This window comes from Triticum dicoccoides, chromosome 3A (assembly GCF_002162155.2).
Source record: "Triticum dicoccoides isolate Atlit2015 ecotype Zavitan chromosome 3A, WEW_v2.0, whole genome shotgun sequence".
In the NCBI taxonomy this organism is placed as follows: domain Eukaryota; kingdom Viridiplantae; phylum Streptophyta; class Magnoliopsida; order Poales; family Poaceae; genus Triticum; species Triticum dicoccoides.
Genome location: NC_041384.1, coordinates 760,626,099 through 760,635,711, shown reverse-complemented (window position 1 = coordinate 760,635,711; position 9,613 = coordinate 760,626,099). Strand labels below are relative to the sequence as shown.

The 9,613-nt window shown below is 48.3% G+C and overlaps 1 protein-coding gene across 1 annotated transcript; it reads right to left on the bottom strand.

Annotated features, from left to right (window-relative positions):
- Nucleotides 1–9,007: 9,007 nt before the first annotated feature.
- Nucleotides 9,008–9,613, bottom strand: LOC119270779 (metallothionein-like protein 2C). The gene is made up of 2 exons (XM_037552834.1): nt 9,407–9,613; nt 9,008–9,307 (listed from the first exon to the last, which is right to left on the bottom strand). The coding sequence occupies exons 1-2, from the start codon at nt 9,541–9,543 to the stop codon at nt 9,208–9,210; spliced, it is 237 nt and encodes a 78-aa protein (XP_037408731.1). The 5' UTR covers nt 9,544–9,613; the 3' UTR covers nt 9,008–9,207.

The window sequence follows — 9,613 nt, the reverse complement described above, 5'->3', positions numbered from 1 at the left end:
CGATCGGATCATGGCCATTTCTCTTTCTTCTTCCAGGAGGTCGACTGCGTCTTGTCGGGCTTGTTTTACTTCATCTTCAGAGTAGAGCTCGACTCGGGGTGCGTTGTGAAGCAGGTCACTCGGCAAAACTGCTTTGGCTCCGTAGACCAGAAAGAATGGGGTTCTTCCAGTCGATCGGTTCGGGGTTGTCCTCAATCCCCAAAGAACTAATGGAAGCTCATCGACCCATGCACCTGCTGCGTGCTTGAGATAGCGCATCAGTCGGGGTTTCAGTCCTTTGAGAGTTAAGTCGTTTGCTCTTTCCGCTTGTCCATTCGACTGGGGGTGAGCGACTGAAGCGTAGTCGACTCGTGTGCCTTGAGAGGCGCAAAAGGCTCTGAATTTGTCGGAATCAAAGTTTGACCCATTGTCAGTGATGATGATGTGCGGAACTCCATATCTGAATATCAACTCTCTGATGAAACTGATAGCAGTGCTAGCATCAAGATTCTTGATAGGAATCCATTTGGTGAACTTGTTGACTTCTACTAGCACATGAGTGAAGCCGCTCCTGCCCGTTCTCAGTGGTCCAACCATGTCTAGTCCCCAAACAGCGAAGGGCCAGACGAGTGGAATGGTTTTCAGGGCTGACGCGGGTTTGTGCGACATATTGGAGTAAAACTGACATCCTTCACATTTGTCGACTATCTCTTTCGCCATTTCATTCGCTCTTGGCCAGTAGAATCCCGCTCGGTATGCTTTAGCCACAATGGTACGAGAGGACGCATGATGACCACATGTCCCCGAGTGGATATCATCAAGGATTATCTGACCTTCTTCTGGTGTTATACACTTCTGACTGACTCCAGTCGCGCTTTCTCTATACAACTGTCCCTTTATGACTGTAAAGGCCTTGGATCGACGGACGATCTGTCGAGCCTCTTCTTCGTCCTCTGGGAGTTCTTTCCTTAGGATGTACGCGATGTACAGTACCGTCCAGTCGGGAGTGATGACCAAAACTTCCATGATCAGGTCGACCACAGCTGGAACTTCAACTTCAATCAGATCCGTGGCACTTTTTGGCTACGGGGCTTCTTCAGTGAAGGGATCCTCCTGAACTGATGGTGTGTGGATGTGTTCCAAAAACACATTGCTGGGAATGGCTTCTCTTCTGGAACCAATTTTCGCCAAATCATCAGCTGCTTGATTTTTCAGTCGGGGTATGTGATGAAGTTCTAACCCCTCGAATTTCTTCTCCAGCTTTCTCACTGCATTGCAATAACCAGTCATGGCCGGACTTCTGACGTCCCACTCTTTCATCACTTGATTAACCACCAAATCTGAGTCGCCATAGACCATGAGGCGATGGACGCCAAGTGAAATGGCCATGCGCAACCCATATAAAAGTGCTTCGTATTCTGCTTCATTATTGGAGGAATCAAAGTGGATTTGAAGAACATATCTGACCTTATCTCCTCAAGGGAGACCAATAATACTACGGCACCGGAACCATTCAGCATTTTGGAACCGTCAAAGAACATGGTCCAATGCTCCGAGTGAACCTGAGTCGGCAGTTGTTGTTCAATCCACTCGGCGACGAAATCTGCTATTGCTTGGGACTTGATAGCTTTCTTTGCCTCAAACTTGATATCTAGAGGAAGGAGTTCAATCGCCCATTTTGCCACTCGACCAGTTGCATCTCTGTTGTGCAGGATCTCTGACAATGGAGCATCGCTGACGACCGTAATGGAATGATCAGAGAAGTAGTGAGCAACCTTCTTTGTGGTCATATAAATCTCATATACAAGCTTCTGATAATGAGGATATCTTTGCTTCGACGGGGTCAAAACTTCAGAAACATAATATACTGGGCGCTGAACTTTGAAGGCTTTTTCTTCTTCTTCCCGCTCGACCATAAGTACCGTACTGACGACTTGTCCCGTGGCTATGATGTAAAGCAGCAAAGGCTCTTTGCTGATTGGAGCAGCAAGCACCGGCTGGGTGGAGAGCAGAGCTTTGAGCTCTGCAAACGCTGCATCAGCTTCAGGAGTCCACTCGAACTTGTCTGACTTCTTCATCAATCGGTAAAGAGGCAATGCCTTTTCACCGAGACGAGAGATGAATCGACTTAAAGCGGCCAAGCAACCAGTAAGCTTCTGGACGTCGTGCACTCACACGGGACGTTTCATCCGGAGTATAGTACCGACTTTTTCTGGATTGGCGTCGATTCCCCGTTCGGAAACGAGAAAACTGAGTAACTTTCCGCCAGGAACTCCGAATGTGTACTTTGATGGATTAAGCTTGATATCATACCTCCTGATGTTGGCAACGGTTTCAGCAAGGTCAGTCAGCAGGTCGGAACCCTTCCGTGACTTGACCACAATATCATCCATGTATGCTTCCACATTCCGACTGATTTGAGTGAGCAAACACTTCTGAATCATCCTCATGAATGTGGCTCCGGCATTCTTGAGGCCGAATGGCATGGTAACGTAACAGAAGCACCCGAATGGAGTGATGAAAGCTGATTTGATCTCGTCGGGTCCATACAGACGGATCTGATGGTACTCGGAATAGGCGTCTAAAAAAGACAGTCGCTCACATCCCGCAGTCGAGTCGACTATCTGGTCGATGCAGGGGAGAGGAAAATGATCTTTCGGGCAGGCCCGATTGATATGTTTAAAGTCAATGCACATGCGAAGTGACTTGTCCTTCTTGGGGACCATGACAACGTTGGCGGGCCACTCGGAGTGGTAAATCTCTTGGATGAACTCCGCTGCTAAGAGCCGAGCCACCTCCTCACCAATAGCCTTTCTCTTATGGACGGCGGACCGTCGGAGATGTTCTTTGACGGGTTTCACTTTCGAGTCGACCCGTAGGCGGTGCTCAGCCAGCCCCCTAGGAACACCCGGCATGTCAGAAGGCTTCCATGCGAAGATGTCCCAGTTCTCATGGAGGAACTGGATGAGCGCTTCTTCCTATTTGGAGTCGAGTGTTGTTGAGATATGAGTCAGAGCAGCACTGGGATCGGTCGGGTGAATGTGAACCGGCTTCGTTTCACCAGACGACTGAAAAGCTGATTCTGTAGCGGGCTTCTTGGCTCGCAACAAATCACTCGGGTCTGCAGTCTTCTGGTACTCCTGCAGCCCCACCACTGCCATCTGAGCATCAGCGATCTTTGAGCCTTTCTGAAAACACTTTTCTTCTTTCTTCCGATTGCCCGTAACAGTGATCACACCTTTGGGACCAGGCATCTTCAATTTGAGATACACATAACATGGTCGAGCCATGAAGCGTGCGTAAGCTGGCCTGCCCAAAATAGCATGATAAGCACTCTGGAAATCCACAACTTTGAATGTCAACTTTTCTTTGCGGCAATTCTTGGAATCACCGAAAACCACATCAAGAGCAATTTGGCCGAGTGACTCAGCCTTCTTCCCAGGAATGACTCCATGGAAACTCATGTTGCTGGTACTGAGTCTGGACATCGGAATGCACATCCCTTTCAACGTCTCAGCATATAGTATGTTCAAACCACTGCCACCATCCATCAAGACTTTGGTCAGTCGAGTGCCTTCAACAACTGGGTCGACCACCAAAGCTTGCCTCCCAGGGGTGGCAATGTGCGTTGGGTGATCGGACTGGTCGAATGTGATGGCAGTCTGAGACCACTTCAGATAACTGGGTGTCGCCAGAGCAACCATATTCACCTCACGGTTGATAACTTTCAGTCGACTTTTGCTTTCAACATCAGCAAAAATCATCAAGGTGGAATTGACCTGGGGGTATCCATCATCACTGTCTTCCTTGTCCTCAACTTTGTCCGACTCCTTTTCCTTATCTTTGGGTTGTTTGCCCTGGAACTGCTGGATCTAGAGCCGACACTGTCGAGTGGTATGTTTCGGGTAAATGAGCTTACCCTCTTCATCTTTCTTGGTGTGGATGTGACATGGCAAATCCAACACATCATTTCCGTCTTGAGCTTTAACTTTCTTGGGGTTCCAAGGCCCTTTGGGTTTCCCCTTAAACTTTCCTTGAGTTACAGCCAAGGCTTCCCCAGGAGCAGTTGGCTCGGCTTTCCGCTTCTGTTTCCGATTGGAATTTCCTCCTCCGGTTTCTTGGGCGTCTGACTTGTGCTTTCCACTCCGGAGTCGATCCTCATCTTCACCATTAGCGTACTTCGTGGCAATCTCCATCATCCGATTCAGAGACATGTCTCCGGTTCGACTGAATTTCAGATTCAGTTCTCTGTACTTGACGCCTTCTTTGAAGGCACAGACTGCTTGGTGATCAGGCACATTCTCTACCGTGTGATGTAACGTGATCCATCTCTGGATGTAATCCCTCAAGGTTTCATTCGGCTTCTGCACGCAAGACCGCAGTTCCGTCAGTCCTGCCGGTCGCTTGCATGTTCCTTCAAATGTAGTGACAAACACTCGGGCGAGATCTTCCCAAGTGTAAATGTTGTTGGGTGCTAACTGATTCAGCCACGCTCTGGCCGAGCCCTCCAACATGAGAGGCAGGTGCTTCATGGCCACTTCATCATTGCCACCGCCAATCTGGACAGCCACTCGGTAGTCTTCAAGCCAAGTATCGGGCTTGGACTCACCAGTGAACTTACTAACTCCAGTCGCCAACCTGAAGTTGGGAGGAATCACAGCGGCCCTGATGGCTCTACTAAAGCACTCTGGCCCTGAAACATGTACTCTGCTGCTGGTAGGTGCATCTCTGTCGTGACCTTCTCGGCAAGCTCTGTTCCTGTCGACCAAACCTTGAACGAGAATGGATCTCGCATCAAAGCCTGGTTCCCTGGGGTCGACTGGAATCCTTCGCCCAACACTATGAGGGCGCCTGTCATCCTGCTGTCGAGGCACATACGATCCACTCCTCGGGGTAGGGTGGGCACTCGACGTCGGTCGTCACGATCGAATCGGTGATCATAATGCTCACGGTTTCCGTATTGATCACGCCGGTCCCCACGTCCCTCACGCCTCGGGGGCGATCTTGGACTATGAGCCGACTGGACTGTGTCTGCAGCAATGGATCTGCTATGAATCATGTTCCGCGACTGAGAAACAGCGGAATTCTGGTCTCCTTCTTCCCGGAGTAACGCTCTGATCTGCAGCAAGCCTCTGCCAGCCTTTGATTGGGAAGGCTGGATCGACTCTGCTATACGGGCTGCAGCTGCTAAATTCTGAATCGGAGTTCGATATACCTGCGGGGGCGGAAAGAGCTGACGTCGACTGGATTCTGGAACCCGTTGTCTCGCACGCTCGTCGAGTGCTCGCTGGAGGTTCTCCAGTCGAGTGCACGCAGCCAAGTTTGCCAGGCGCGCGTCCTCCAAGGCACGAGCCTCGGGGGTTTCTCCAACGATAGGAGTGTGCAGTGCATCCATGTTCCGGCAACAAAGTTCTTCTCTCTGCAGCGACGTGAGAGGCTCGGGGAGATATTCCTCATGGGGATGCGACGGGTCGCCTCCACCCGCGCCTCCGTCGGTGCGGGGAAAACCGGGAGGACTGCGCGGTCCATCGACCATCAGAATCTCCGCCGCCGGATCACTACTGTCGCACTCGGATGCGGTCTCTGCGGAGCCAGTCGACAGGTCGAACAAGCCGTAGAGGGATTCGTCGGGCTCGATCGCCGCGACTTGAGGGGTGGCCGACTAGCGTGCCACCGCGTGTCTCACCCACCGCTGAAGTCTCGACCGACCGGAGCGCTTGCGCCGGCGGGAAACAGGGAGGGAGGACAACACAGGGGCCGACCGATAACGGGTTGACGGTTGCCGCAAGAGGACGCCGCGAACGCACGCGCGAAAGTGTGTTGCCCCGCGGACAGGGAGTGCGTCGACGTCGAGCGGAGCCTCCTGAAGCCAAGCGGAGTCATCGGCAATGAACGTGAGTGCGCCGAGACGGATCTCGCGGCCCTCCACCAAAACTCCGCCAGAAACCATGATGATTTGGATCGGAAAAGATCGCAACTCCTCCAACAAATTGCTAAGACACCTGCCCCAAGGTGGGCGCCAACTGTCGTGGTTCTAAGTCTGACAGTAATGTAGGGGGGTAGGTATGGAGAGGCAAGATCTTAGCTATGGAGTAGTTGTAAGCACATGAGGTTTACGAGTTCAGGCCCTTCTCGGAGGAAGTAATAGCCCTACGTCTCGGAGCCCGGAGGCGGTCGACTGGATTATGTGTGTATGAATTACAGGGGTGTGAACCCTTTACACTGAGGAGGGGGGTGGCTTATATAGAGTTCGCCAGACCCCTCCGGCCCTCAGTTATGCAGGGTTTCAAATACATTAAGGTCGGGCGTTACTGTAAAGTCCTATGATGACCATAAAAGCTACTTAATGACCGACCGTTAGCGTGCTGAGTGACTTTAGGTCTCCTGGCCGTCGAGTGGTTGGATCTTGGTCGAGTGATTGCTTCTTGGTCGAGTGTCTTCGAGTCTGTTGAGTGGAACACCTCCAAGTCGATTGAAAGGTGATTTCTTCTAGAGATGTCCTTCGGTAGGGTAGTTAGGACAGGTCCATGACCCTACCCTAGGTACATAGCTTCATCACATACCCCCTCCCACTAGGCACACATTTTGGGCCGGCCCAAGTACCTCATTTTCGGTTTTGGGAACGTTCTAGAACCTTTCCAGACCAGTTTTTTTTCCTTTCGGGTTATTTTTGTTTTCTCATTTTGATTATTTCATTTCTATTTTTCATTTTTGTTTTACCTTATTTATATTTTTCCTATTTTCATGTCATTTTTTATTTTCTTTTTTCACTCTTTCTTTTTTTGAACTTCTTTTCAAATTTATGAACTTTTTAAGGATTTTTTAACATTATTTGAAATTCTGAGCATTTTCCAATTTCATGAACATTGTTTTATTGTGATTATCTTTCAAATTCACGAACATGTTTAAAAGTTCATGAATTTAATTTAATCTTGAATATTTTTTGAATTCACAAATATTTTTTTATATCTGAGAACAATTTTTTAAAATTGTAAACACTCTTTTGAAACTCATGGACATTTGAATCGCTGAATAATTTTTGAATATAAATATTTTTTGAAATCTGGGAACAATTTTTGACATTATGAATACTATTTGTTTGACAAATATTTTTCGAAATTAATTAACATTTTTTGAATCAACAAACATTTTTTGATTTATGAATATTTTCGTAATTGAGAATCATTTATTTAGTTTTTTGAACAGTTGTTTTAATTTGTGAACATTTTGTTCAAATTCTTGAACATTTTTGGAATATGCGAACATGTTTTGGACATCAAGATCTTTTTTGAATACATGAACATTTTATGATTTCTTTGTTTATTTCTTTCAAAATTGACGTTTTTTGAAATTTGAAATTTTTTGAAATCCTGAATTATTTAAAAAAGAAATAAACGAAAAATAAAAATAAATAAATAAGAAAGGCGTGTCCCGCCCCGCGCATGGGCCGACTCAAATGGGTGTGCAAGGGAAGGGGATGCGCACTGGCTTGACCGCTAGCGCTTAGCGTGCCAAATAGGAGCTCCGGGGGTAGGGTGGGGTGTTGTAGAGCACACCTCAAATTTTATATCAAGGAAATCATCAACGAATCCTTTTAAATATTGTTTTACTGGTACAACATACATGAGGTTCACTCCCTCCGTTTCCATTTAACCTCCGAAAATGATAATTTGTTTCTTTGACATCACAAAAGAGCGTGCGATATAGGCACCACGGCATAAGTCACCAGGCCACCAATTTCATCAAGTTTTAATTGTTCATGATATAGTTGTCGCCGCTAGGGCACTGCTGCACTATTAGTAGAGGGGAACACACCCATCGTCAACCATGGCAATCTAGTTATGAAGTAGCTGGTGCAAATAGTACATCAAACTAAGACACGGTAATTTAGACACAACAGCACGTGTCTGTCTTTCCTCCTCCTCAAGAAAAGTTTCCTTTCTCATCCCGCTGCCGCCGGCGCCGATTCCCCGGAATGCGGAGGATCTTGGCCCCCCGGCAGTGGGAAGGATCCGTTCTCGTTTTTGTTAGGTTTAACGTCTTGGTTGGGGCTGTGTGACGGTAGCGATGTCCCTGGGTAGGAATAATGTCTCCCACATCCGATCCTCGTCCCGGTGGTGCGAATAACATCGGAGGAGGACATGTGGAGGTGCGTCCCTGCCGGATCTCACATGATTCTGTCGTGCTGGACTTTGGTGGATCTATTGGATCCATTTTTGTTTGTCTTCGTTTGTGTGGTTATAGGTTTGATCTTTCCAATCTACAACTCTTTTCATCGGCGATGGTTGCTACAATAGTGCGATGGTCTTTTAGAGTCTTAGCACGATGACTTACCGACTGTCTACTACAATAAGGTTTGCCTGACTCCGGTAAGGGAGGGGCGATAACGGTGACGCACGTTCGGCTCGCTCCAGTGAGTGTAGTCGTCGCTAGGTGGTTCATGGACCTGGTTATAATTTTTGTACTGCCATGATTGATGAATAGATTGAAAAAAATTCTTGAAAAAAAAACTAAGGCGCGCAAAATAAGCTTTTTTTGGGGTTTAACCAAATTTTATTCATCGAAAACCACAAAGAGTGGGATACATATCGGATCATGGGGTTGGCCAAACCAGACGTGAGTACGTGACACCCTTTGACAAAGATTAAGCGAGAATTTGGCTAAACTATGTGTCTCATGATTGATAGCACGACTTTCAAAAGTGTCAAGTTTGTATTGTATGTATCTCATACTCAACTTCGGCCAGTAATATTCACACGTATCAAACACCCTTACGGCCCTGATTCGACCCTCGTTTCACAGAGCAATACCCCTGTAAATTTACACTTCTCCATCCATCGTTTTTCCCAGGTGTGGCCGATGATATACACCTGTAAAATAAATACATGTGTATAAAGAAAGATACACCGATTCCAAGCGGTGCATACGTTGCTTTAAGAGAGCATTCAGCTGGTCTATTAGCAACCCAGGCACCTCGCAAGTTGATAGTAAACATGGGCCAGAAGCTGGTCTATAACACAAACACATGTATAGGTTAAACCACGGGAGATTTTATTTAGGGGTCGGTTTACATGCATGGGAGTGCACCTGCTCTGCTCATGCTGGCAGGTGCTTACATACATACAAAGACCCTCGATCAGGTAGCGTTACATGGTACTAGATGGATGGATGGATCGATCATAGATATGATGCATGCGCGCGGTGCATGCATGATCGATGATCAATGATCTAGCAGCTGCAGCAGGAGCAGCCGCAGCTGGTGCCGCACTTGCACTGGGTGCAGCCGCAGCCGCCATCCTCCGCCGCCATCTCCATCCCGCCGGAGCTCCTGCACCCATCCATCCATCCTTAGACCCATAGCAAGATCAACATATATAGTCATATTACAGCGAGGCGCATGATGTATGAGGAAAGAGAAGGGACGTACGCCTTGTGGGTGGCGGTGGCGGCGACGAGGAGGGTGGCGCCGGCGGCCTCGACCTCGGGGTACATGTTGCAGCCGCCGCAGCCGTTGCCACACTTGCAGGCGCTGCCGCAGCCGCAGCTTCCTCCGCAGCAAGACATCTTCGAGGTTGCTTGGGATTGGATGGAGGCCTTGATTGGTGTTGGCTTCTTTTGTGCTTCTTGCTTGCTA